This window comes from Malus sylvestris, chromosome 8 (genome assembly GCF_916048215.2).
Source record: "Malus sylvestris chromosome 8, drMalSylv7.2, whole genome shotgun sequence".
NCBI classification, from domain to species: domain Eukaryota; kingdom Viridiplantae; phylum Streptophyta; class Magnoliopsida; order Rosales; family Rosaceae; genus Malus; species Malus sylvestris.
In genome coordinates this window covers 9,577,173-9,605,036 of record NC_062267.1, presented here as the reverse complement: position 1 = coordinate 9,605,036, position 27,864 = coordinate 9,577,173, and the positions used below count along the sequence as shown (strand labels likewise).

The following is a 27,864-nucleotide window of genomic DNA, read 5'->3' as shown; positions in this document are numbered from 1 at the left end:
GCTTGCTCCAAAATCGAAGAGGCACCGCCCTCCGAATCTCGAGAGCCAGACTCCCAACATGATTACTTTCTCAAAAATCGAAGAGACACCGCTCTCCGAATCTCGAGAGCCAGACCCCCAGCATGATTGCTTTCTCAAAAATCGAAGAGACATCGTTCTCCGAATCTCGAGAGCCAGATCCCTGATAGGATTGCTTGTTCGAAAACCGAAGAGGCAACACTTTCCCAACTACAAGAGCCGGATCTCCTTGGATAAAGCTGTCTGTAATCTTCACACGCAACATCAGCTTTCCACATACCACAGACCACTTTTTCAAAGTGCTCTGACAGGGTAAAGGAATAGCATTACTACTTGTTGTTAAGGAGACTCCTATATATGTTAACCTCCATCCCCAACGGACAGACAGACCTGCAAAAATGCTCAACCCTTCCTCATATATGAGAGGGCACTCTCAACGAAGCCTTTCGAAATATTCAGCTTTCTTTCCCCCCGATAATACCTCTGCAAACAAGTTATACTAGAGCAAGAATATCTCATATCATCAGGGTTAAAAGCAAGAGTATCCCATATCATGCTTTTTCCCTGTCTTTTCCTTTGGCCTTGTTCTTACCTGCAAGACAAGGAGAAAGAGAGCAATCAGTCAGCACTTGGAATCAAGCTTCCAGCCAGGAACTGACTGCCTGGAACTTACTTACCTGGCATTGCTCTCGAGTACTCATCTTCAACATCTTATGCTTCCAGGGAAGATACCGCATCTGCCTGAGGAACAGATAGGGCAAGTGAGAAGGATACAAGGAAGCATGTGGAGACAAGCGTAACAGCACACGTGCCGATACATCCATTACTCTGTCAAAGCAAAAGTATCCCATATCAGTAGGGTCGAACGTACTCTAGATTTGATGGACTTGTTTTGACCCTCAAATTCTTCAGTCGGCCTTATACTCTGGAGGAAACCAGAAAACCCTCCAGCTCAGTTCAAGAATAAGCCTGTGGAAAGTTACTTCTTCAAAAGCAAAAGTATCCCATATCATCTCTTCTCATTTTTCTTCTTTTTATCCTTCATGCTGCCTGCAAGATAGGGAGAATGTGAACAATCAGCCGGAGCTCTGATTGCTTACCTTGTCTGTCACCTCTTTCAGCAAATCCCCTAGCTCGGCAACTTGAGGGACTCCTACTACATGGTTTGTATCGCGCTTGACCAAGCCTGAAACTACAAGTAAGCTTCAAGTGAAATTGATACATTACCTTGTGCATCTCCACCAGTTAAAGATACCACCCCTGGATGGAGGAAGAGTACTTCCAGAGAAGATGCCACATCTACCTATGAGACAGATAAGGCAAGTCAAGACGATACCACATTCCGATACTTAGAAGTTTCGTGATTACGAGATCATTCTCCCACAATATTTCCTAATGTCATTTGTACTAAATCATTCACCTGTACTCACTAAAGGAAAGCTTGAACCTATGTACTTGTGTAAACCCTTCACAATTAATAAGAACTCCTCTATTCCGTGGACGTAGCCAATCTGGGTGAACCACGTACATCTTGTGTTTGCTTTCCTATCTATATCCATTTATATACTTATCCACACTAATGATCGGAGCAATCTAGCGAAGATCACAAAAAGCGACCGTTTTCGCTACCTAGGATATATCGTGCAAGAGAACGGAGAATTAGAGAGAGATCTCAACCATAGAATAGAAGTTGGATAGATGAAGTGTAAGAGTGCATCCGGCGGGTTGTGTGACCGTCGTAGGCCACTGAAGCTCAAGGGAAAATTTTATAGGACGGCAATAAGGCCAGCGATGTTGTATGGCACAGAATGTTGGGCGGTGAAGCATCAACACGTACACAAAATGGGTGTGGCGGAGACGAGGATGCTTCGTGGGATGTGTGGGCACACAAGAAATGATAAGATTGGAAATGAGGATATTCGAGGTAAAGTAGGAGTAGTCGAAATTGAAGGAAAGATGAGAGAAAATCGGTTCCGGTGATTTGGACATGTGCAAAGAAGGCCTACTGACGCTCCGGTTCGAAGATGTGACTACGGGACAGAGGTTCAGGGCCAAAGGGGTAGAGGAAGACCTAGGAAAACTTTGGAAGAGACTCTAAGAAAAGACTTAGAGTACTTGGTTCTAACGGAGGACATGACACAAAACCGAGCGCAATGGCGTTCTAGGATTCATATAGCCGACCCCACTTAGTGGGAAAAGGCTTTGTTGTTGTTGTTGTTGTCACCTGTGTCCCCAATGGTAAATTCATCGCCTAAAGTTGGAGCTCCCACTATAGTTGTCGACTCAAATGTGACTTTGGTCGAGAAAGATGGAACAGCGTCTTCCGAGAAAACCAAAACTTCTGAGCAATTGCACAATGACCTCAAGCAAACACAACATAATTCTTCATTGATCAGAGCCCCTGAAGTGAACAAAGAGCCAGAGGTCCCGGTCTTGGATGTCTATTCGATGTCTGATATGAAGAATCTGTTACTTCAGAGTCGTGCATCGGATCATTCAGTGGTACGCTTGAAAGTTTTGGTTTACGTTACATGGAATGTCATTAAATTATTAAAATGCTTCAACTCCTCATTCTTATTTTCACCTCTCTTTTGCTTGGGTACTAGATACCACAATGGTCTTCGACTGTTGACCAAGAGCTGCAATATGCAGCCTCCCAGATTGAAAATGTACCCATTATTAAGAATGATCCAACTCTGTATGCTCCACTTTATCGGAATCTTTCCATGTTTAAAAGGTATGTTTAAGGCTCCTATGTATTTCAATTAATTTCATAAGCTTTGTGTGACAACCGTACAATTTACTAGTACTGCTCAAGTGAAAATCTCATCTAATCTGCAGGAGCTATGAATTAATGGAGGACACTCTTAAGGTATACGTTTACCGTGAAGGAGAAAGACCTATATTACACAAGCCAGTATTAACCGGGATATATGCTTCCGAGGGATGGTTCATGAAGCAGATGGAGGCCGACAAAAAATTTGTTACTAAAGACCCTCGGAAAGCCCACCTGTACTACTTGCCTTTTAGCTCTCTAATGTTAGAGGAAACTTTATATGTTCGCGATTCACACAGTTATACGAATCTTGTGCAATACTTGAAGAACTACGTGGAAACAATTGCGGTTAAATATCTTTTCTGGAATCGAACTGGAGGAGCTGATCATTTTCTTGTTGCTTGCCATGATTGGGTATGATTTTCATACTTCCTCTATAGTTAGTTTCCGAATTACTTCAAGGCGTTTCATTTGTCAAGAAAATAAAACAGATTTCCACTTTTCTGACATTATCATGACGTTGTTGAGAGAATATCCTCCCTGCAGTGTTTAAAGTAGAATATCGCTTGTATAAAAAATATACAAACCTGGGATAATTCAGATTATGTATTAGTATATTATCTAATAAAAGCTACTTACACAGGCCCCAACAGAAACGAAGAAATACATGGCTAGGTGTATCAGAGCCCTCTGCAACGCTGATGTCAAACAAGGTTTTGTATTTGGCAAAGATGTGTCTCTTCCTGAAACCTACGTCCACACAGCAAAGAATCCCCTCAGAAATATTGGAGGCAATCGTCCTTCCAAGAGGCCAATACTTGCTTTCTTTGCCGGGAAGCTCCATGGTTACGTTAGGCCAATTCTGTTGCGGCATTGGGAAAACAAAGACCCCGACATGAAGATCTTTGGCCGGTTGCCTAAGGGGAAGGGTAATAAGAACTACGCGCATCATATGCAGAGCAGCAAGTACTGCATTTGCGCAAAAGGTTACGAAGTGAACAGTCCGCGAGTGGTTGAAGCCATTTTCTATGAGTGTGTTCCGGTGATTATATCAGATAACTTTGTGCCTCCGTTTTTCGAAGTTCTGAATTGGGACTCGTTTGCCGTATTTGTTTTGGAGAAAGATATTCCGAATTTGAAGAACATACTCGTTTCGATCCCGGAGAACAGATATCTTCAGATGCAAATGAGGGTGAGAAAGGTGCAACAACATTTTCTGTGGCATGCTAAGCCTGAGAAGTATGATATTTTTCATATGATACTGCACTCTATTTGGCACAATAGACTCCATCAAATAAAACCCAGATGACATATAAACATTCAACTTGTAAAATATTCTTTACATTTTCTTACTTGAGCCTAAAGGAAGGGATTTGATACACTTTCTTTGAACCAATTGGGCCCAGAGGAAGCCCAAAGTCCAAGGCCCATTTGTTTGTCCATACGAAGGAACCTCCGTCGCATTGCAATTGCTGGAATATTACTTGCTGGGAATCAGGAAAGTGGTGTGTTATATTCGTCTCTTTTTACTTCTCACACATTCTTCATTAATTTGTCTTTTAATTTTCTTAATTCAGTCGATCGAAGGTCGCAAATTAAGAGAATGTAAATGAAATAAAAATGAATGTTTGAATAGCACACCCAAGTGAAAGAATGAATGGGTCTATGATCTTAGTTGATGTGATTTCATGTATTAGTAAAGATATATGAAGCCAAGAATCGAAAGAATCGAAACACTTATGTTTAAATACATAAAATATATTTGACTGCTAGATGATATTGTATTAAATACATTTTTTTAACAAACAATATTGTCTATAGTAAAGGGAATGGATGCGCTTAGTCTCACAATGGACTAGCAATAATATGATTTAAATTTTAACGAGAATCGAACTGTAGTACTAAGTAACCGTATTAAATACATTTAAATATTGTAGTTAGTTCCTTAAATATTTTGTAACATCATATCATAGTTAAATAAGCAAATTGCTTTCAGAGAGAAGATCCTCTTTGTGAGGATCCCTAGGATCCTCCAATCATATATGTTCATCGTATATCGTACGGTCAGTTTTTGTCAGGTACTGTTTATATTCAATTTTAAATAAAAAAAAATTACAATAATTTCTAACCGCACAATGTACGATGAACGGATGTGATTGGAAAATCTTCAAATCCTCACTAAGAAAATTCGACGAGGATCCTCCTAGTTGCTTTCATACCTCCGTTTTTACTTCTTACACATTTTTATTAAATTTTATTAATTAATTTTCTTCAATTCATTCGATTTACAGTTAAAAATTAAAAGGAAAGTGTGACTGTGCAATCCATTGAGAATTACTATTACCAGCTGACCTGAAACGCTTCAGTTGCATGCATCATGTGCACGTTACACGTGTCATGATTCTGCCGCATCACGTGAATGTCATTGTAAAGGATCGTAATCAAACGGCCCAAAAAGGTTTAATCAAATGCTCAATCAAGCCTAAGTCACAGGTGACAGGTCCCACCGCACAATAAGGGACCAAATCAAATTATTGCATCACTGCCAAACCAAGAATATTTATCTTTTCTTTTTAGGTAAAGTAGGCTGGAATTTTTTGTCTAGGACTTGAAAACGATGCTTCCACCCAGCTCGTCACGAAAGAATCTGTTAAATTTTACTCGTAATCATTGCAGGCGTTAGTTAAATCAACTGATTATGTTGGCTATAATAATATATTTATTTTCTACGTCTGAGTTCAAATCTCGTAATTTAAGTATTTAGATAAAGTGAAACTACAAGTTTTTTTATTTATTTATGAATTTACGCCTAGTCTTGCATAGGGATAGACACGGTTTGGTTCGGTGTGGTTTTTAGTGAAACCGAAACCGAAACCAAAATGTTTTGTGGTTCAGATCAATGCGGTTTTGAAGCCAAAACTGAAATGAAACCAAACTGTTTGGTTCAGTTCGGTACGATTTCAAATGGTTTCGGTTTGGTTTTTAAGAAAAAATGTACAATTTGCAATTTAACATATTAATAAGTATTTCCCAATTGCAATAGGAAAAAGACATTTGTTATGTAAACAATTAGCATGTTGCATGCAGTTGTGATGTTAAAACATGTTTGTGCAACAAAAGGATGTCCCTTACAATGTTTATCATAAAACAAGTTGAATAAATTTGAATTCATTAAACGTGAGCGAAACTTTGATACTAGAATATGTGATATCATGCTTCAAATGAGTGGACTTCATTAGATCATTGTTCGACTCTTGTTAACAAGATTAATCCACCCTTGTACATATATGTGTGTGTGATGGTATAAAATAACAAAGGTCCTTCAAGTTAATGAATGAAAAAAAGTGATGAATGATGATATTCTAGTGTGGTTGAGTCTCATACTAAGTATATGGATTCTAACAAACAATCAATTAAAACAGGAAATATAATATGGACATTTAATTAAATGTTTATTAATATTTGCAGTGCGGTTCGGTTTCGGTGCGGTTTTCAAAAACCAAAGTCGAAACCAAGCCATTTTCTATGTTGCGGTTTGGTTTCAAAACCAAAACCGTTTCAAAACCGCAAAACCAAACCGTTCGGTGCGGTTAGATTTGGTTTGTGTTTCGGTTTCGGTTTTCAATTCTAAGTGCCCACCCCTAGTCTTGCATGCAATCAGTCTGCCTCTTGTCATAAAATATAAAAATTTGTAAGTACAGTTAGAATTTTTTTTTTAACTTATTGCTTTCTGAATTTAGACTTCCTTTCTTTGTCTAAATATAACGATAAAAGACAACATAAAAATTTGAAAATTGAAACCTTACCTACATCTACATGCATGTATTATTTTAGTAGAAACTCAATTAAAATAAGGAAAACTAATGAAAGGGGCTTGAAAACTTTAAGTTTTAATGATAAGGACAAAATAAAAGGTAAAGTGAATAGTACCAGAATTGACTTTTTAGTGTAAAAATGTGGTTTTTCGTTAAAGTGAACAGTACCGGGTGCTTTTCGTTAAAGTTCCCATTAAAATATGCAATAAAATATGCCTTTAAACTTTTAGACATTCTGTTTTGGTCTGCCAACTATTTATATATAATGCAGAATGACATAAGTTGACAAAAGATGTGGCCCTGCATTTATCTAAATACTCATTTAAGTGTGAGTAATTTTACGTTCGATTATTATTAAAAATAAATTTAAATTATATTATTATTAACTTAGTGTGAGGCTACATTCATTCTCCTATCTTTTATCGAAATAAAAATTCAAAGGGAATGCCCAAAGGGTCAGGCTTTACTAACATATTGCAATGCAACGTTGCAAGCAACCAATCAATCAGACAATAGTCGCCGTCTTGTCGGTCTAATCTCTCATTTTCCTGTCAACAAAGGCGATTAGGGGGTGCCATTTTTGTAAATATTTAGACAAGTAAGTGTGAGGCTTTGGCAAATTGGAAATACAAGTCAATGAAAATCTCACAGCTTCCCTGGTCTCGGTAAGGCCATTGCAGAAGGGGAGCGAAGAAGCTCGGCAGCTTTTCTCTGAAAGCGAAGGTATTTCCTTGAACCCATTAAGCTACTCCGTTTCCTTTTTCTGTTCACAGCGAGAAAATAGCTGTTTGGTTGCTGAGAAAGTGTGGGAAATGGAAGGAAAGTACCAGGCTGGGAATTTAATGTTAGAACCGAAATTGGAGTACGAGCAAAACCCAGTTTGTAGAGTTCCGGATAAATTTGGAATCTTTATTTTTGCCTCTCTCTCTCTCACACAATCAGCTGTGATTATAGTTTAAAGTTTGATTCTTGAATGTTTTCCTGTTTTAGTCAAGTTGCAAAATGATCATAGTTTAATGGGTTTGTTCTTGCATGCTGAGATTTTTGATTGAAAATTCAACCTTATTGTTTTTTTGGTAGTAAAAGGGTTCTTTGTGGTTTGCTTGGAGGGAAATTGTAGATGTCAGCTGTAATACATAATTCAAATTTTTTTAATGTAATTTGATTCACTTGGAAATTAAGAAATGCAAGGATTGTTGTTTAATTGCTGATGAGCAGCTTAAATCTCATCTGTTTCCCGATGGTGCACTTAAATTTCTTGATTGGTTTAGATGTAATTTGCCAACAACCAGTTGCATATGTTTGTTTTTAAGGTATCTTATTAAGTGCATTTGAGGACTGATTGAAGAATGTATTCAATTTTTTCGGCAATTAGGAACATAGCTCCCTCCTTAATAATTACAGTTCGTGATTGTGGCACTGGAAAATGTGCAGGGTGGATTATGTTTTTTTATAATTTTGTCGAAAACTGCCCACTAATCACTAGAGCGGTCTGTCAAAATGGGTCAGGAGCTTTTGTCTCAGTGTCAAGTCAAAACAAGGACATTGCTGTGGATTGTGGGAATGTTGTTTGCTGTGATTTTAGTTGTCCAGCATCTTGAGCTTCCATATGGTACTGTCTTATCATCTATGCTCTCTGCTGCAAAGGTTCCAGTAGAGGGGAAAAGTCGCTTCCAAGCTGTGGATTTGCCGTCTGATTCTGAGGCTGTTGGTAACGTGTCGCTTTCTAATGATTTGAACTACACTGGTACATATGGAATTCACAAGATAGCTAACGATACTAGGACCTCTGGTTTTGTATTAGAAAGAAATGAAGTCTCAAACAGAACTTTAGAAATCGATGAGGATACAGGTGATGATCAGGAGGAGCCATCTGATAATTTTGCAAAGCAAAATAGAACTTTCATTGTGGAAAATGTCAACCCCTTGGAGACTGACGTTGAACAAGAGCAGCGACATAGCTCTTTTGAAAAGCAAAATACCACTGATGCTACTTTTTCAGAAGGTGGGACTAGGAATGAAAGTAATACAACAGATGAGGTTGTAAATTCTACTGCTGGTTTTCCAACTGCTTCACCTGCATCCCCAATGATAAATTCATCATCGATTGCAGCTCCAGCAATTATTGAATCAAACGTTGGAGCACCCCCTATAGCCGTTGGCTCAAATGTGACTTTGGTTCAGAAAGATCAAACAACCTTGTCCCAGAAACCCAAAAGCTCTGAGCAATTGCATAGTAACCTCAGCCGAACAGAACAAAGTTCTTCACCGACCAGGGTCCCAGAAATGAACAAAGAGCCAGAGGTTCCAGCCTTGGATGTATATTCAATATCTGATATGAACCAGCTGTTGCGTAAGAGTCGGTCCTCGTACCATTCAGTGGTACGTTTTAAAGATTTGATTTATGTTATTTGAATCTGATTAAGTTTTTCTTAAAATGCTTCAACTCCTTGTTCTTATTTTTCACTTTTCGTGTTTTGTATTGTTTTTGGTCAGAAACCACGATGGTCTTCAACAGTTGACCGAGAGTTGCTATATGCAGCATCACAGATTGAAAACGCACCCCTTCTAAAGAGTGATCAGACTCTTTATGCTCCACTATACAGGAATCTTTCCATGTTTAAAAGGTCAGTCGATGAAATCGTTATATGTATGAACTCTTACAGTAGAGTCACTTTTAGAAGTTATTGCGAACAAGACACTGTTCTTACTGAAAAACAGTTGATGATATCTGTCACAAGCTGGTAACCTATGTGGATAGAGTCAAATGAAAATGTTGGCATATGCATTATCTTAATTCATTCTAGAAATTTCATAAGCTGCGGGTTGTGACTATTCAAGTAGTTACTCCTGCTCAAGTAAATTCTCATCTAATTTGCAGGAGCTATGAACTAATGGAGAACACTCTTAAAGTATACATATACCGGGAAGGAGAAAGACCTATATTACACTCCCCATTTCTCAGGGGAATATATGCTTCCGAGGGATGGTTCATGAAGCAGATGGAAGCTGACAAGAGGTTTGTTACTAAAAACCCTCGGAAAGCCCACCTGTATTACTTGCCTTTTAGCTCCCGAAGGTTAGAGGAAAGTTTGTATGTACCCAATTCACACAATCATAAAAATCTTGTACAATATTTGAAGGACTATGTGGACATGATTGCCGGGAAGTATCCTTTCTGGAACAGAACTGGAGGAGCCGATCATTTTCTTGTTGCTTGCCATGACTGGGTATGCTTTCCATGTTTCCTGTATAGTTTGCTTTGCGATTTACGTAAGGGCATTTATTTTTAATTAATTTCTAAGTAGCCTTCAAATTCAAACTACAGATAGTTTTGAGAACGTTATATTTTTCTAATAAAAGCTACTTCTTCAGGCCCCGTCAGAAACAAAGAAAATTATGGCTAAGTGCATAAGAGCCCTCTGCAATGCTGATGTCAAAGAAGGTTTTGTAGTTGGCAAGGATGTGTCTCTTCCTGAAACATACATCAAGAATGATAAGAAGCCTCTCAGAGATCTCGGAGGTAATCGTCCTTCCAAGAGGTCAATACTCGCTTTCTTTGCTGGAAGCATGCATGGCTATGTCAGGCCAATTCTGTTGCAGCATTGGGAAAACAAAGATCCTGACATGCAGATCTTCGGTCAATTGCCTGAGGGAAAGGGCAATAAGAACTACGTCCGTCATATGCAGAGCAGCAAGTACTGTATTTGCGCAAAAGGTTACGAAGTGAACAGTCCGCGAGTGGTAGAGGCCATTTTCTACGAGTGTGTTCCGGTGATCATTTCAGACAATTTCGTGCCTCCATTTTTCGAAGTTCTGCAGTGGGAGTCGTTTGCTGTTTTCGTGTTGGAGAAGGATATTCCGAATTTGAAGAACATACTCCTTTCGATCCCGAAGAAGAGATATCTACAGATGCAAATGAGGGTGAGAAGGGTGCAACAGCATTTTCTGTGGCATGCTAAGCCTGAGAAGTATGATATTTTTCATATGACACTGCACAATATTTGGTACAATAGACTCCATCAGATAAAACCCAATTGACACAGTAACATTCTAGTCATGTAAATTCTGTTTTTGTATTATTTTTTTTTATTGTTTATTTTTGGAAGAAAGTGAAATAACAAGCAAATGTAGTGGCAGGTTGCATTTGAAATTTCAGAAACTTTTGGTACATGAATTGTTATTAAAGTATGTTGTATATATCAAGGCAGAGAACTGGTCTTTGTTCTCTCATGTATATTGGGATATAGCGCTCAACCACTATTCAGTTGGTAAATAATTCCAATTGGTTTGATCTTGAGCGATCATGTGTAATTGAAATACTAATTGTATTTTTTATTGGGATATTATGCTATTGCAATATTGGATCACCAAATTTTGAAAGGCTCTAATTTGTCTGAATTGAATACCACCATACTTTGAAGAGCTTTATAAAATCTGAATTGAGCGCCAGTAGAGTTTGGCGGATTCCTGTAAAATTCTTTAGGGCATGTTTAGTATTCAACTCGAATTCAATTATTTTAACTTAAAAACAGTTGTTTAGTCTCAACTCAAGCCTAAAATTCTTGTTTAGTAGGACTATTTTGAGAAACTGAATTGAGCTTTATAAAAAACCGTTCGTAAGAGATGGTCCCAAAAAGTACTTTTAAAACCAATGAAACTTTTCTAGTAGAATACCAAATTCAAAACTCTTAAATTTCTTTAGAATCTCAAATGAATACACCACTAAATCCTATTTTGGGTTGAAAATCCTAGACACAAATCCACACGATTTTGGAAACAAATTTTGGTTAGGAGCAAGTATGTGTATATAGGAAACAATATAAAACTATGTAGTTTCAATAGTTTTTATATTGTTACAATCATATTTCAGATGTTGTTGTTGTCGCTTAAAAATTTTCATCATGCACACTTTCTTATACAAATTTTTTTTACATTTATAATTAAAGTGTAGATAATTTTTCATGTGTTATATTTAAACAATTTAATTATGGAATTAACTCAACCTCATATAGTTTGATCTCTTTGGAGTTTTGGACAACCTAAATCAACCGTTAGAAGTTACAAAGCAAGCTCAGTTATCATTCCAACACGTGGCCCGATCATCGTTAACGTGAAAGTTAGTGCATTGCCTCGACAGTCTAAAATCCTCAAGTTTTATATCATGACCGTTCGATCATAAGATTCTGTACGAACAATGCACTCAGACTAATCCAACGTCCACAGATATACGTTCAAGATGCACGAATGAGGTCACCAAGCAAAAAATAAAATAATAAAAAAAAAAAAAAAAAAAAAGAGGACAAAAGCTGTTCTTCATCTGTTTGCAAAACCTGAAAAAAGCAGTTAAACGATACACATTAACCTGCAAATCTGATATATCCAAATCCAAATATCCATATTTTCTTTCCTTGATTTTTCAATTAGTTTTCCCTTTATTTTATTTGATATTTTAATAAAATTCAATCCTTTGAATTTATCAAAGTTTATTACATTGATGAATTTTCAATGAAAAGAGTAGGTGGAAACAAAAAGCAGATAAAGTCACTTATTATCCGATCAAAACCAAACAGCAGGAGATTAAATTAAATTAATTTACAGAGATTGGTGGTGGGAATCCATGGCTACTTCGGTGAAGGTGAAGAGCGGCGGCAACCTGCAGGATGGTTCTTCAAAGGGAAAGATTGGATATTCTGTTACCAAGAAGAAGATTGACAGCTCTTCAAGCAAGCAGGCAGCTGATTACAAGCAGAAATCTGTGCAAACTGTTACAAAAACTGAGGTAAAACCCAGGTCAAATTTCATTGGTTTTTGAACTTTTTGACCTTAAAGTTGTGATCTTTGGATTGGTTTTTCAATTGGGTGAATTGGGTTTGTGGGGTTGTGAATTGATTTAGCTGTTTCTAATGAATTAGGGGATGTTCTAATTTGGAATGTTAAATTTGGATAATTGACAATGACATAGTGAAATTTGTGGTTCTGATTTGCTTGTTCTTAGTTTTTTGACCTTAAAGTTATGGTCTTTTGATAGGTTTTTCAATTTGGTGAATTGGTTTATCTATTTCCAATGGATTAGGTGATATTAGTTTGGGGGGTTTCTTAATTAATTTGGACAAGCAAAGTGATCTCCGCACTCCTATTTTCTCCTTCTGCACCCTGCCTCTTGTTAATAGTTTTAGGATTGAATAAATCTTCGGAGAATTAAGAGGCGGAAACAAGGGAGGAGTGCAGAAGGAGAAACTAGGCGAGTGAAAATCACTACCCTTTGGATAATTGGCAATGACATAGTTGATTTGCGGTGCAACCTATGCCTCTCTGAGGGGTTCCCGTCCCCAGATGTGATGGATTCAGTATTATTTGTTCAAATGTGAAGGTAAAATCAAAACCAAATTCGGCATCAAAGACGATAACAAAGAAAACCACCACAAAAGTGAGAGAGAAGAAAGTGTACACTTTGGCTGGCCAGAAATTTGATCCTCCTGAAGAGGTACTTCTTCCCCCATGACATTTATTTGATTATTTCTATGATTGTTTGAGACAATAATGGCTATATGGATAAAGTTTCACTCATCCTTGAGTTTTTTATGCTTCCAATTTCCAGAGAGAACCTCTGCGGATCTTCTACGAGTCATTGTCCAAACAGATACCAACAAGTGAAATGGCAGAATTCTGGTAAATTTTTCCTTATGTTACGAAAGCCTTTCTCCTTCAATCTGATTATATGGCAAATTTGTAAGATGCTTAAATTTGATTTCAAGGTTTATATTATTGGAACTTGGAAGTAAACTGTGTATCGCAAGGCCCACTTCCATTCAAAAGTTCCTAATGATAATAGCAATTCTTCAAAGACAATTTAAACTTAGTTTACTTCGACTGTCCAACGATGGTGCCTGTTCACTGTCTTGGATATGCCTAAGCCAAATATCCATTTGGAAGAATTGCCTATACACATTGTTATGTGGACAACAACTTTACCAGTTAAGCCACATATGTTCACTAACAAAACTAGTCTATATTTGTGTATTTGATGGCCTCCAATTCTATATGTAGTGGGGATTGATTATATGAGTTTCAATGAATTGTGAAGAGTCTAAACTTTTAGGAAGTGAGGAAAAGTCAGAGAAGCAGCCTGCTATGTCCTTTTGTTTGCATTTTCGGAGGTCTTTGGCCAAGTAGCATAATCTTTTTCTTATTGAACCAACAAAACAGCTAATGACTCGTGATTTTGTACAAGCCCTGCTTTTCCCCAGTCTGCACCCTGGTAGGTTGGCTAGCTTCAGATGATCTACCCCCCTCTTTTCTTGTTTGATGAACTTATGAGTTAGGATCAATTCAGACCCCATTCGACTGAAGCACTGAATGCCAACCCAAATAATAATTTTTCAAAACTTTTCTCTTTTTTTTTTTCTTGTCAAAATTTTTCAAAACTTTTCTCAGCCAGATTATTCTTGAAGCTTAACGAGAATGGATACTAGGCTGAACCCTGGACAGTGTAATTAGATTCTAAAAACATTATGGTTTACCTGATTAATCATTCATTACACATCATATTATTACTTTTGTTTGGGTGTAAGGAAAAGCAGTGTAACCTGAGTACGTTGTTGTCAGTTGTCTGGATGTCGGTAAAGCACCATGACTGATCTCGTATTTATCTATGGATTATATGGGTTTTGTGTAGCATAACTTTTGTCTGATCTAACAACGGTCTTTGTTGAAATTGCCTTACGTTCTAAGTTTTTCTTTAAAACATGTTTGATCAGTTAGAGCCATGAAAAACAATAGTAATTTGTAGAAGAACAAGTAGACCAATCTTACGTAGTGTGGAACCAGCCAACTTTGTATTTGGCTGCTAAAGAATGTGCTCAGTCCCTTAACTGTGCACTTCAACATGACACCACGCATTTGCAGTTCTCCAATACAGTAATTCATATTCTCTTCAATCTCCATTGCTTCTCCTGGGAGTGTGAATGTTTTGGGGCTAGTGGATCAAGCGTTTCTGAGCAATGTGCGTATCACAGTTCTGAATCTCTGATCAAAACATGCTCTCAAGTTTTTTTATACAAGAGGAATCCTTCTTGGATGTTATCCTCAAATATTTATTTGAACTCTGAAAGCCATTTACTTCTGATGATGTTTCTTATGTTTTGGATTTTTTTTGTTTCTTTGCTGCACTGGTAAACTATGTGGTTAATGAACTTCTTATTTACACTTGTACCCTACACAAATTCGAAAACTAACCGACTAACTTGTAATAACCGTCTCTTTTAAGGGGAAATATACAGCAGTCTTGTTGATATCGATGATGCAAGCTAGTAAATGATTGATGTGCATCGGTAGTCTTTTCATTTCTATCGCCGTGAATTAGATGCTACGTGGATTTTCTTTTAAATATTGGATATGCCCGTTTCATTTGCAGGATGATGGAGCATGGCCTATTGTCCTCTGAAAGATCCAGAAAGGCATATGAGAAGAAGCAGAGAAAGCAAAAGCAACTCCGTTTGGGAACTCCTCTTAAGTCTACACCAAAACCAGCAAGTAAACCTGAGAGTTCACAGAGGCCACAACAGCAGGCATCTAAGAATGGCGATGTAAAAGCCAAGAAGAGAGTTATCAAAGAGAGTGACGATGACGATGATTTCATTTTAAGTTCCAAGAGAAGGAGAGCGTAAGCGAAAATATGAAAAGAACCCCTTATCTGTGTACTTTTAGGAATTGCTTCTTATTTGATCGGGAAAAAAAGGCGGGAACTGTTTAGATATCAGACAAGGTGAGAGAGTTACATTCTTTATTATTGTCAAACTTATGAAAACAATAAGCAAAGACTTTCAGTTTACTTCTGTTTCATTTCTTCGACTTGTCAGTAGTTCATCAACGGTGTTACATAAACGCTGATTAGCCGAAGAATTAATGTTATTGTTAAGCTCTCTTATGATACTTATCTCAAGCTTCCATTCCAACACTCAAAGGATAACCGGATTGGCAGTTTTTCCGATCCGTGTACCTCTCTGATGTATAAATTCATTGTTTTCTGTTCCATGTATCCAATAGGGCTACCTCCTCTGGTTCTTGCCTGTTGGAGAAAGCCAAGGGGTTAGGGTTGTTCGTAAACTTAGCTATGAGGCATTTTTCAATTTAATTTCAGTTCACAGAGATGAAGATTAAACTAACAAGAGTGGAAATTAATTGTGGTTTTAAGGGATGTTGACTTCCAAATGTGTTTCGCTCTGTAGGTATAAGAATGATTAGTAATTAAAATTTATCCCTTCCAATCCTCATTCTAATCCTACCATCTTTTAGGGATTGGAAGGAATTAGTTTTATTCATGACTAATCACGTGATGACAGATAAAACAAAAGAGCATACATCAAAAAATAGTTGATCGAGAATCTCAAAACTGATATTACATGCATCAACGACTAATATGAGAGATCTGTAATGCATGTGTTGTGTGACATGACATATGAAAAAGATAACAATGAGATATACAATCGAGAAGAGCTAAAAATTAATCTTCAACTACAAAGACGATAAGGGGTGTGTAATGTTATCTGTCCTCTGTCACTGTGTTCATGCTTTGATGGCCATGGCCCATGGGGAGTCTCACCCATTGCCATCGGCTGTCTTTAATTCACAGTCAGTGCTATATACATAGGATTTGGATCATCTCTTGTCTTTGGAGGTTGAGTCTCCTGAGCAAAGCACACGGGTCGTTGGATTTTGATTCAACGGTTATAATTATTATAACTTTTAGAGGGCCCATGCTTGTAGCTGTTAGATCAAAATCGAACGCCCCATTTGCTTTGCTCAAGAGGCTTAGCTTCCTAAGCTCAGGAGATGATCCAAATATATATATATATATATAAGAATCCTTTAATAACAGGGATCTCCATTTTTCTAAAGAAATGACGACACCCTCTTGACCGTTGGATTTGACTTTCATGAAATTGTGTGGTTGAGATTGTGTGACATGTGATTAAATCTCAACCATGCAATTTCATTAAAGCCAATCCAACGGTCAAGATGGTATCTCCATTTTTTAAGAAAAATAAGAATCCCTCTTGTTAAGGGCATGATATATATATATATATATGCTTCTAAATGTGATCGAAGACCAGTGCATAGCTGCAGCAGCATGGTCATACAATACATATTTTCTGTAAATTAAAATCAACACAAAGACAGATTAGTATGCTGAGCCGCACGTGAATTAAACATGAAACTACGTACATATATTCTTGGGTGAACTGTCAATCTAGTTCCTAAATTATCACTTTAGTAAAAATTATATTCCTAAATTATTTTTTTCAGAAAAATTCAATCATTCAATTATAAAAATTTGCCAATTACATCACTAATATATTATATTCAAAACTATTATATTCAATTTTCCATCAATTTAAGTCACGTTACTTATATGTGATACACATTTTCATAAAAAAATAGTGTATGGAGTTAACTTTAGAGGGTAAATTGGTAGTTTTTCATAAGAAATAGTGTAAATTAACTTTGGAGGGTAAACTCGACGTTAAATTTGTAACCTATATGAAATGTTAAAGGTTTATAAATGAGAAAATGACGGTATTACACTCTAAAGTGTTTCAAGTGACTTAAGTTGACAAAAAATTGGATTAAATAGCTTTGAATATAATAGTAGGGATGAAATTAATAATTTTTAATGAATTTAGAGACTTATTTTACAGAAAAAATAATTCAGAGACCTAATTTTCACTGAGGTGTTAATTCAGGGACTAAATCGACACTTCACCGTATATTCTTTATTATCTAAAATAATAAATATGATCAACCAATTATTTTTTTTTATCAACCAATTGGAAATCTGTATATATAGATAATAACTATGATCAGCCAATTGGAAATCTTTATATATATATGTGTGTGTGTATATATATCATCAGGCCCTGTTTATAAAAAGACAAAAAGAAAACTAGTGAAAAATATTTGAAAATTTTGAATTTTAACAATAAAGACAAAATAAAGAGTAAAGTGAATAGTACTAAAATTAATTTTTTAATGTAAAAATGTGACTTTTTCATTAAAATGAATAGAACCGAGAGCTTCTCGTTAAAGTTTGTAAAAATAAAATATCATAAGGCCCCACACACAATGTTTGAGATTAATTTTTTGTCTGATGTGTGTAGATTCATGATCACGCTTTCACATCAATTTGCATGTGAATAGAGCGTGAAAGTACCAGATTATTTAGTGTAGAGATTGATAATGATGATGATGATTAATAATAATAATAATAATAATAATAATAGTAATAATAATTTAATATTGGAGAATACAATCCTAGTCGGAAACTTGACAAAACAAAGTAATAATACTTTATATTTGATGGTTTTTCTCGTAATTAGACTACAGATTTTTTGTGGTAAACCTTAAGGGCACGTTTGTTACACCTCCTTAGGAGGGATTGGCTTGGACCAAGGAAGAAAATATCGGTAATATCGGAAATATCGGTAGTCCGAAAACACGGAAATATCGATGGAAATATCGGGATAATATCGATATCGATAAAAATTACATGGAAACCACGGAAATTGTAAGAAAAACTTGGAAATTTTTATTGAAACTTTGCAGGATGTTTATTTAGTCAATTATCTATTAGTTTATCACAAAAAATTAGAATGAAATGCATTGCATGATGGATTTAACTGATTTAAGTTGATTATATAGCGAGCTGTCAAATATTGTGAGTGTAGAAAATATGTAGTAATTAATGAAAGAAGTTTAAACACACCATAATCATTTATATATAATGAATTAGTACAATATTTTACACTTTATACATTGCATGGTAAGATACATGAGTGACTAAGTACCACATAGAGTTCCTATGAGGTTCAAAATTTTCACTATCTTCATCATCTCTATGTGTAGAGTAAGTGTATTGTGAAGAGTAGTCAGCAACCATGACAATGACTTTCAAGAACCGAAACCCAAAAGTCAATAGGAAACCGAATACTTCGGTATTTTTCGGGATTTCGGGATTACCAAACAAATGGGATTTGGAAACCAATCCCATATCGAAAATTTCGGTATTTTTCGAGATGGTTTTGGTTTGGGACTTTTTCGGTTTGGTTTGGGATTTTTGAGAATTTTTTCCAACCATACATGTAAGTGACCAAATAAAAAATAGAAAAATTAAAAAACACATGTCATTGACTAAGTAATTAATTGACACAATTTAAAATATAATACCACAAAAAATTTGGAATATGTGCAAATTTGTTTCTTGCAAAAAGAATTCAAAACAAAACCATATATATAAATAGTTTAGCATGTTTTCACAAAAACGTAAGTGGTATAGTGGTCAAGGCGCTGAAGGAGTTAGATGGGAGGAGTTCGAATCCCTTTATGTGCATGTTTGAGACTTTTAAGAAATTTTCAAATATTTTTAGTTCATCTCGCGATATTATCTATAATATCGCGATACTATCGATATTTTCGCGATATTATCGATAATATCGATATTATCGCGATATTATAGCGATAATTAAAGAAATACTCGCGAAATATCGTTATATGAAAAAAACGCGCCGATATTATCGATATTTTCATCTATGGCTTGGACTACCTTAAGTAGGACTATAATCCTACGTTTGGTAGGTTGTGGGACTAAAATAAATGGGACTCGCCTCGACTACGAGTCCCTGTGAGGCGTGCTAGCCGGTCTTCACGAGTCCCCCCAAAAACCACGGGATTAGCTAGGAACTTCGCTTCGTTATGCTTGATTCACCTCATCGACCTCGATTTCGACGGCATCTCTCTTCATCCTGCTTGATTCACCTCCCTGCGAGCCATTCTGTGAGTTCTGGGCTTCTTCCTCCTCCATGCGAGGGTTCTTCCACCACCAACATCAACCACAAAAAATCCCCCATCTCAAATTTCCCACCACCAACCATCACCCACAAAAAATCCTCAAGTCGTTGAATTCTCTGCCAGCAGCAGGTGGAGTCGCTGGTGCAGAGCAAGGCAGATTTGGAGTCCGAGGAAGATTTGGGTGGACAAAAAAAAAAGAGAGGAAGATGAAATGGTAGAGAAAGAGGAGAGGGGAGGGATGCAATGGGCGGAAAAAAAAAAGAGAGAGGAAGATGTTCTAGAAAGGAGATGAAATGGCAGAGAAAAGGAGAGGGGAGAGCTGGCGGACAAAACAATAAGAGAAGATAAAAGGAAAATAATAATTTAATAATAAAATATTAGTATATATAGATTAAATTAATGATAAAATATTGTAAATATAAATTTAATAATAAAATATATTAGTCCTGCTTTTTAATCCGACACTGCACCAAACGCTTCACTAAATCAGTCCAGCTTAGTCTAGTCTAAGCCAGTCCAGCTTAGTCCCTGAAGCTAGTCCAGTCCGAGATAGTCCAGTGCAACAAACGCACCCTAATAGTTTTGTAAATGGTTAAGTTATAATAATATCTATATAATTAATTGTGGGTCACTGATCCTATTCTATAATTTTGGCAAATAATAATTCTCAATAATAATAATAATAAACATAATAGTAAGAAATTAAAAAAACATGAAGTAATTAATGAATAATGTATAGAAATGAATTGAACCAAGTTATAATATGCCATCCAAGTTATGGGAGGTTTGTGAAGGAATCGTATAACAGATGAAAATTAAAGCCACATGATTTCAAAGATGCAGAAAACCCCCATTTCCCACTTCAGTCCCATCCCATGTCCACATTTAAATCCAACAGATCATACAGGTCAGTGGAATGAGAGTTGGCCATAACAGATGTAAAATTGCAATCATTAGCTAGCTAGAATTTTTTGCACAAACAAATAAAAAAGCTAGGGTTTTTTTTTTCTTGTTCTTTGAAAAAATTATGAGCTAAAAAGTCCCCAACAGCAGAGAACGCGGATACAGTGTTGGGATTTTTGTTCATACTAATATGTGTTTCGATTAGGGTTGGGCACGGGCCGGGGTGGGCCGGGCCAAACCTAAGTTTGTAGGAACCGGAGCTTAAACGAAACGGGCCGGGACGGGGCGGGGATTGGATTTTCTAGTATAGGAACCGCACATTACCCGGCCCGGTTGAAACGGGCCGATTCGGGCCGGGTCCACGGGTACCCTTTTCTTTTTTTCTTTTTTATTTTAACAGCACAGATTGCAAACTGCTCATATTGCAATTTGCAACAGCACAATCACAGTGACACTGCATTTGTGCAGATTTTGCACAAATTCACCATATGGGTATCTCACTAACAGTTTACTTTACCTGCACTTCACTATGAATTATATTTCTCTCCCGAAAAGACTTTAATTTCGAAAACCCGAAAAACCAACCCATGTGGTTTTCTCACAACTTAGAGGAAACGGAAAGGGCAAAGAAATACAAAGCAATTGGTTTCTTGCCATAAATATGATAACAATAAGATTTCCAGTTGTATGCTTTGCTCCCTAAATTAAAATTTTGCAATTTAATCCACTAGAGAAAGTTGGCTAGGGTTGAATTGAAAGTTGAAAACTTGAACTGACGGTTGAGATTGGATGGAGAGATGTTATTAAATCTTGTCCGTCCAATCTAACACAAACGGGCCGGTCCGGGTACCCGCAGATCCTATAATTTTGGAACCGGCCCGCCCCTAAACCTTCAATTACCCGGCCCGCCCCGCCCCGATCTATTTTTACAAAACTAAGAACCGGCCCGTACCCGCCCCGTACCCGTATTACCCGCCCCTACCCGCGGGTCCAGGACCCGTTTGCCCAGCCCTAGTTTCGATACCAAAAGAATTAAAGACACATTAACTTCTTACCTGCATGTAGAAACTGGTCAATTCTTTGCCAAGATACATTAGTCCTTTTGAGAGTACCTGACAGTTTTGTTTTGATGATATGAAGTTCTACTAGTAAACATTAATTTGATTTGATTTCTCACAAGGGTTTATTATTGTTTGTGCCTGAAATATGAATCCGTTATTCTCTCATCATTCATCATCGTCAAGTCGGCTGTGGACTTTCCCAGATTCTAATTAAATTCCCCACATAGAATTATGTGTTTAAACAGTAAAATTGTACGTTATTTTCTTACTGAACAATCAATGACAGTGCTGCATATAATATATATACAACCTCATAGCAGTTAAGCCAAGTACAACCGCTCAATGTTGTGAGAATGTAAGGTAAAATAGTCCTACATTGATGAAAATAGAAACTTTGCAAGGATTTATAAAAAGTTGGGTTGCTTCTTATATTACTAATTAGTTTTATAATGAAATCTTAACTTCTTTATAATATCAGAGCAAGTTATCTCATATGTGAAGCAGTTACACGTGCTCCACCTCATAAGAGGAAGCTCGAGGGTTGCGGGTGTGAGTGAGGCTAGCCGCTGGGTGAGCTTGAGTAGACTCTGAATGTGAGACAACGCGGGGATAAAAATACGAAGAAGGAAGGGAATGAATGGAAAGGCTTCCTTATTAGGAAAATTAACGAAAAGTCCAAAAAAACTTCTCTTTTAATGAAAAACCATTTTTAAAGGTATAGTTAATAGTACCAGGGAAATGTATAAGTATGGTTTTTCATTAAAAATGAACAGTATCAGAAGTATTTTGTTAAAACTCCCTTCCTTATTAGGGTTACAGGGGTAAAATGACATCGCTCAACCCTTGGGGTAAAAACGATATTTTATATACTTTTAGTTTGATTCGGTTTTCTAATTTTAGTTCAGTTTTTTCTTTCGGTTCGGTTTTTTTAGTTTTGGTTTGGCCTTCAGTTCTTTTGTTTTTTTTTTTTTTTTGACTTTAAGTTTTTCGAACCCACCTTATGCTAAAAGATTGTTTTACCATGTAAGAAATGAACTCCACACCTACTGATAACTCTAGTATGCTAATATATATATATATTTTTTTTTTTTCTGAACAAAACTAAAAGATTGTTTGAAAGCCATACAATGCCATTTAGAACTAGCTAATTAAAGAATGAGCACGGTAATCAAGGTCACTCACTTCCGTGAAGAATGAATTGATCTTGATAGCTTATGCATGTAAGGTTCACAAAATACCATCAGTAATACGCATGGGTAACTATGTATTTTTCTATAAGATTATGAAATGAAATGAGAACCTACTCCTAATGCTAGCATGGGAGGATCTACTAAGCAACCTGGATGGTCTTGGCATCATCTGGAAGCCTGAATAAGTGGCAATAAGGACTTCCGATGATCACTCAAGTCTGGTCATGTGTTAAAAGGAAGAACGGGGACGACTGCACTACAGATTCTATAGAAGGAGAAGAAGATTATTTTTTTAATGACTTGACCAAAATAAACGTTGTTTTGAGTGAGCCATTTAAAAAAAAAAAAACATAAAACCCAGCTTCTTATTAAGCCAAGTGGGAGCCTCATCATTTTTAATCTCTACCCCAGACCTCCAGACTTCACTTCAGCCAATCCAATTTCATTCACTTTCCCAATTCCAATTTGCTAATTGGCTACTTGGCTATCCCCACCCGAGAGATTTTTCAGTGTGACCGTCACACGAGGTGGTACACCACGTGTCTCTATATAAATGATGGGTTATGTATGTTAAAAGGTTAATAACTTAAAAATTAAAATTTTCCACCACTTGCATAAAAACACGTGGTGTAACGTCCGTATTCCCGTCACAACTAAATTTTTTTCATCCCCACCCAACTGATCACCAGGCCAGCACCCGTCTTCTCTCCACAACTACCACCTGGTTCACTTCTCTCCACCTTAATCCCCTAATTTCTAAATTTAAGTAAGTTTTCTATTTTAGTATAAATTAATCATAGAGGATGTTAAATTAATAATAGATTTTAGTTGTAATTTATTTGTTATGATTTTTTTATACTGTTGGGATCATGTGTTCATTAGTTCAATGTATTTTTTTAGCTTCATCAGTTGATATTGTTTTGTGTTCTGATCAACTTGATATTTATTTTCATTTTATGCGTTCAAGCAGTGATTTTTCTCAATTGCGAAGGATTTGTGATCTTGCTAAAAATGATGGAAAAAGGGTTGCATCTGGTGTTTCAATATGTGTATTTACTTATTGAATTTGCTTTGGTTATACCAGTTGCAAGTGTTTCAATAGGGAGAGAGCATTTTTTGCCATGAATATTATTAAGTATCCACTCCACAACAAAATGAGGGATAACTTAGTTGTTTACATTAATAAATATGATTTTCATGTATTGGCAATGAATCACTACATGTTTCAAAGTATGTAAGCCCATTATGGAAAAATTGAGTCTTTGTAACTTGTAACTTGTTTATACAAAGAAGATCATAAATAAAAAGTTGGTAGTTTATTGTTTAATTTTTTAATGTTATTTTCATCTAGTTTTTTTAGAACTTTTATATTAGAATCACTCATTGTTAAACTTCTGGATTCGTTACTGATTACTAGTATGCTAAGATATACCATGGGGTGAAAGTGACCCCAACGTGACAACCATCATCTAATCAATCATCTAAACAACTTTTTATAGAGTCTATTCCTCTAAATCCATTACTTTTCGTATGCGCATACACTCAAAAGTCCAGCCCTTGAAATGGCATGCTATGCAAAATATAGAAACAAATCAACATCTTGATTCTGCAACTTTTAAATTCACACGAGACTTGATACGACTGATCAACCGCTAAGTAAAGCCACAAGGACCTCCCAACCCCACCAATATAAATTGCTTGCACGGTAGTTGGGTCGAATCAAGTTTCCTCAACCAAGAGCTTAAATCATCAGAGAAAATAACAATAATGTAAATTTTACATTTGCGTTCTCTTATTAGACTTGTATATGTCGCAATGTAAGAAATTAACATTTAAATAAAAAAATTAACAAACTTGAATATGTCGCAATGTAAGAAATAAAAATTTAAATAAAAAAATTATCAGACTTATATATGTGGCAATGTAAGAAATAAACATTCAAATAAAAAAAAAGAATCAACATGATTGGTGGTTCAAATTTACAATCTCTTATCAGACTTGTGCTCCTACCAAATTGTTATTTTATCAATATTGGAGATCATCAATTGGAAATCACAGACCAAGTCAATTCTTATGGGAATATGTAATCCCCATAGTTTTGCTTAAACATTTTTGGTACATAATTCTGTTATTGTATTATTCGGTCAGACTATCAATTCATGCATGTAATTGCTGATCAAGTCGACCCTTATATGTAACAGTCTGTTCCTAAAAATGATGATTTTATAATTTTTGTTTGTACATACTTAGGGCCTCCGTATTTAGATATCGTATAAATACTTGGGGGACTTAAATGTAATTATGTAATAAAGGAATGGGCAAATATGTAATAAGTTAGTCTATAAAAGGACCCCTCACTCTCTTCATTAAGGGAGGCCAATTCTTAGGCCTTAAGCCTCCTCACATCCTCTGAGCTCTAAGCTCTCTCAAAGCTCTCATTCTCATATTCAGAGCCCTTTCTCCTTCACAATACTCTCAGAGAAATACAATAATCAGTGTGGATGTAGCCTAAACATTGGGATGAACCACGATACATCTTGTGATATTTACTTTCTTGTAGATTCACGGTCGGATTTACGTTGTTCCAAGACCCCTCCGGTTTTGTACATCAACATTTGGCGCCGTCTGTGGGAAACGACACGAAAAACTATGTCGGTTCTCTCTCAATTTTTCATCTCACCACCGTGAAAACTTCACAACCCCCACAGTGAATCTGCAGAAACCCAAGAACCAAACACCTACATAGTCACCGCAAAACCCATGCCTTCCGCTCCAGCTCCCTGTCACAGCAACAGCTACAAACAAGCTTCACAATTCTCAGATATATCTCTCTCTCTTTCTCTCTGTAGAAAGCTCTCATTTTTCTCTCTCTACATTTCTGAAAACACAAAGACTATATAGTCTACAGAGAGAGAGTTATGGAGAAATCTAAGCTTAAGTGAGTGAGAGAGGGAGAGCCACGAAATAAACAAAAGTATTGTTCGGAGAGAGGGAAAGTGACAGCTATATTTTCTAAATAAAAAAAAATGACGATTGGAAGAATGGTGCAAGAATAGAACCTGGAGAAGCACATAAAGAAACAGATGAGGTGCACGGCTGACTTCCTCTAGATCTTCGATCGCCGCTTGCTTCTCAACGCCAAACGCCTCCCTTCCTCGGCGACGGTGGTGTCGTTGCCAAGTCGGAGTCGGCCACATCGCCGGAGATATCCAAAGAATTGGAAAAACAACTGCAGAACAAGACGGCACTGTCTCCAGACCGATCGAAGCAATCTCCATCTCTGATGACGGATCTCCGACCTCCGTCACTGAAAACTCGCACCCCTTCGTCGCCGGAACCTTATCCGAAATCTCCTATTCTGCTTCTAGTTTTCGAGTTCAAAGAAGGCACGAGGTCGTCATGGAAGTTTTCCAGAGAAGCCCCGAGGCTCTCACTCGATAGCAGAGCCGCCGTCGATGCCAAATGAAGCCTATACCCGAGGGAGATCCGGACAAACGCCACCATACTAACTACGAGTCGAAGCTCCAACATCGACGGAGGAAGCGATAGAGATAAGCAACATTGATCGTCTAGTGTTATTGCGAGGCTAATGAGACTTGAACCAATACAACAATCAAATCTTGAACCGATTAAGCTCCGGAGATCCGCGTCCGAGTCCAGAGTAAATCGAGATCTGAACCAATACCGGTTCGTCGATGGAAATAATTTCCAACAGAAGCAACCGTCGTAACAGAATGTGCAAAGCCATAATTTTTCCGGCAATGCAGGCAAAGACGACCGGAACTCCAATCGGGGCACCAATTCGAGGCGATATTTGTTTGTGAGGCAGTGGCAGCTAGCTAGGGGTGGATAAGGCAGTCCCTTCTAGGATTCTAGAGCTTATGGGAATAGATTGTCTCACTTGCCACAATATTGCTAGCCACCTTCAAAAATATCGGTCGCACAGGAAACATTTGCTAGCCTGTGAGATAGAGGCAGCTAGCTAGACCCAGAGACGGCAAATGTATGGGGCAACAGCTGCTGCCAGAAAAGAAGCAAGAGCCAAGAGTAGAAGGGACATCATGATGATAAATAACCCTAATTGGCTTAATGCACCTACCATGGGTTTCCATTCGATAACTAGTACTACACCTCCTCCCATGCATTACGCTCAGCACTACCATCGGTTGATCAGACCCTTACATGTGTGGGGTCACCCTACCATGGACCAATCCATGATGCACATGTGGCCGCCAAAGCATCATCTTCCCCACCATTTTCCATCTCCAGTACTACCACCTCATCCACCAGCTCATGCACATGCATGGCCTCCTAGTCCGCCACCTCCTTCAGACGTTTCGTACTGGCACCACTCTCTCTCTCACCACCAGCGTGCTCCGGACGCACCAACTCCAGGAGCACCATGTTTTCCAAGGCAGCTGTTGGCTGCTCCGACGCAGAGATTTTCCACCCCACCTGTCCCAGGCTTTCTACCACATGCCACGTACAAAGTTGAACCTGCAGGCATTGCTGCCCCCACTCCACCACAATCTGGTCCTCACCTTCTTCTCGATTTTCATCTGGAATCACGCGAGGGAAAGGTTTCTAGGGTGGAATGAAAAGACACGGTTTTAGTGGTATGCCAGCATCCCATGGAGCATCTCTGTCTCATCGAAGTATTGGTTCTACAGGTCAGAGGGATGATGCTGAAAAAGGCCTCTGTATTCACTCCACCTGAGAAAGTAAAAACCATCTGCAATATGAAGTCTCCACTGCTTTTGTCGGCAAAAGCAGAAAGGGAAAAGAGACACTCCACATGATTTCCTTGTCTATCATCTGCAAAAGGGAAAAGCGAAAGTAAAAGCAGAAAGCAAAAGAAGATAAAAAGAAGCAGACATAATTGTGGTGGTAATGGCATGCAGAAAAGAGAATTATGGGCGTGACCTATTGAGCAGAGGGTTGGATTTATTTTTTAATGATGTAATTTATTTTTCTTATCTTTCTGAGACATCTATATAAAACCCCATCAGAGGGTAATAAAAAAAAACCATCAAGCCCAAAATAATGGGCTGGAATGTTATGTGGAAGGCAAAGGCCCATATGCCCAAAAGAGCCAGACCCTCTATTATCACCAACCAGGTGATCAAAAGTACGTCCAGTACTACAAAAATTATTCGGCGGTCTGCTGCTATTATCACCCACCAGGTGATCAAAAGTACGTCTAGTACTCTAAAATTATTCGGCAACTTGCCGCTATTATCACCCACCAGGTGATC

The 27,864-nt window shown here is 37.3% G+C and overlaps 4 protein-coding genes across 5 annotated transcripts; all 4 read left to right on the top strand.

The window, feature by feature from the left end:
• Nucleotides 1-409: 409 nt before the first annotated feature.
• On the top strand, nucleotides 410-4,296 carry LOC126632123 (probable glycosyltransferase At5g03795). Its single transcript, XM_050302363.1, has 4 exons — nucleotides 410-2,520; nucleotides 2,625-2,755; nucleotides 2,860-3,208; nucleotides 3,438-4,296. The coding sequence occupies exons 1-4, from the start codon at nucleotides 2,254-2,256 to the stop codon at nucleotides 4,101-4,103; spliced, it is 1,413 nt and encodes a 470-aa protein (XP_050158320.1). The 5' UTR covers nucleotides 410-2,253; the 3' UTR covers nucleotides 4,104-4,296.
• Nucleotides 4,297-7,137: 2,841 nt separating this feature from the next.
• LOC126632122 (probable glycosyltransferase At5g03795) lies at nucleotides 7,138-10,780 on the top strand. Of its 2 annotated transcripts, none has more exons than XM_050302362.1 (5): nucleotides 7,138-7,332; nucleotides 8,119-8,991; nucleotides 9,106-9,236; nucleotides 9,491-9,839; nucleotides 9,985-10,780. In XM_050302362.1, the coding sequence occupies exons 2-5, from the start codon at nucleotides 8,173-8,175 to the stop codon at nucleotides 10,648-10,650; spliced, it is 1,965 nt and encodes a 654-aa protein (XP_050158319.1). In that variant the 5' UTR covers nucleotides 7,138-7,332; nucleotides 8,119-8,172; the 3' UTR covers nucleotides 10,651-10,780. The 2 variants fall into 2 exon arrangements, with proteins under 2 accessions (XP_050158319.1, XP_050158318.1); XM_050302361.1 differs by having other exon boundaries at nucleotides 7,139-7,332; nucleotides 8,044-8,991.
• Nucleotides 10,781-11,915: 1,135 nt separating this feature from the next.
• LOC126633393 (uncharacterized) lies at nucleotides 11,916-15,442 on the top strand. Its single transcript, XM_050303978.1, has 4 exons — nucleotides 11,916-12,391; nucleotides 12,983-13,096; nucleotides 13,211-13,281; nucleotides 15,026-15,442. The coding sequence occupies exons 1-4, from the start codon at nucleotides 12,230-12,232 to the stop codon at nucleotides 15,276-15,278; spliced, it is 600 nt and encodes a 199-aa protein (XP_050159935.1). The 5' UTR covers nucleotides 11,916-12,229; the 3' UTR covers nucleotides 15,279-15,442.
• An 11,168-nt stretch (nucleotides 15,443-26,610) lies between these two features.
• On the top strand, nucleotides 26,611-27,408 carry LOC126631333 (probable transcription factor GLK1). Its single transcript, XM_050301496.1, has 2 exons — nucleotides 26,611-27,189; nucleotides 27,280-27,408. The coding sequence occupies exons 1-2, from the start codon at nucleotides 26,611-26,613 to the stop codon at nucleotides 27,406-27,408; spliced, it is 708 nt and encodes a 235-aa protein (XP_050157453.1).
• The last annotated feature ends 456 nt before the right edge of the window (nucleotides 27,409-27,864 follow it).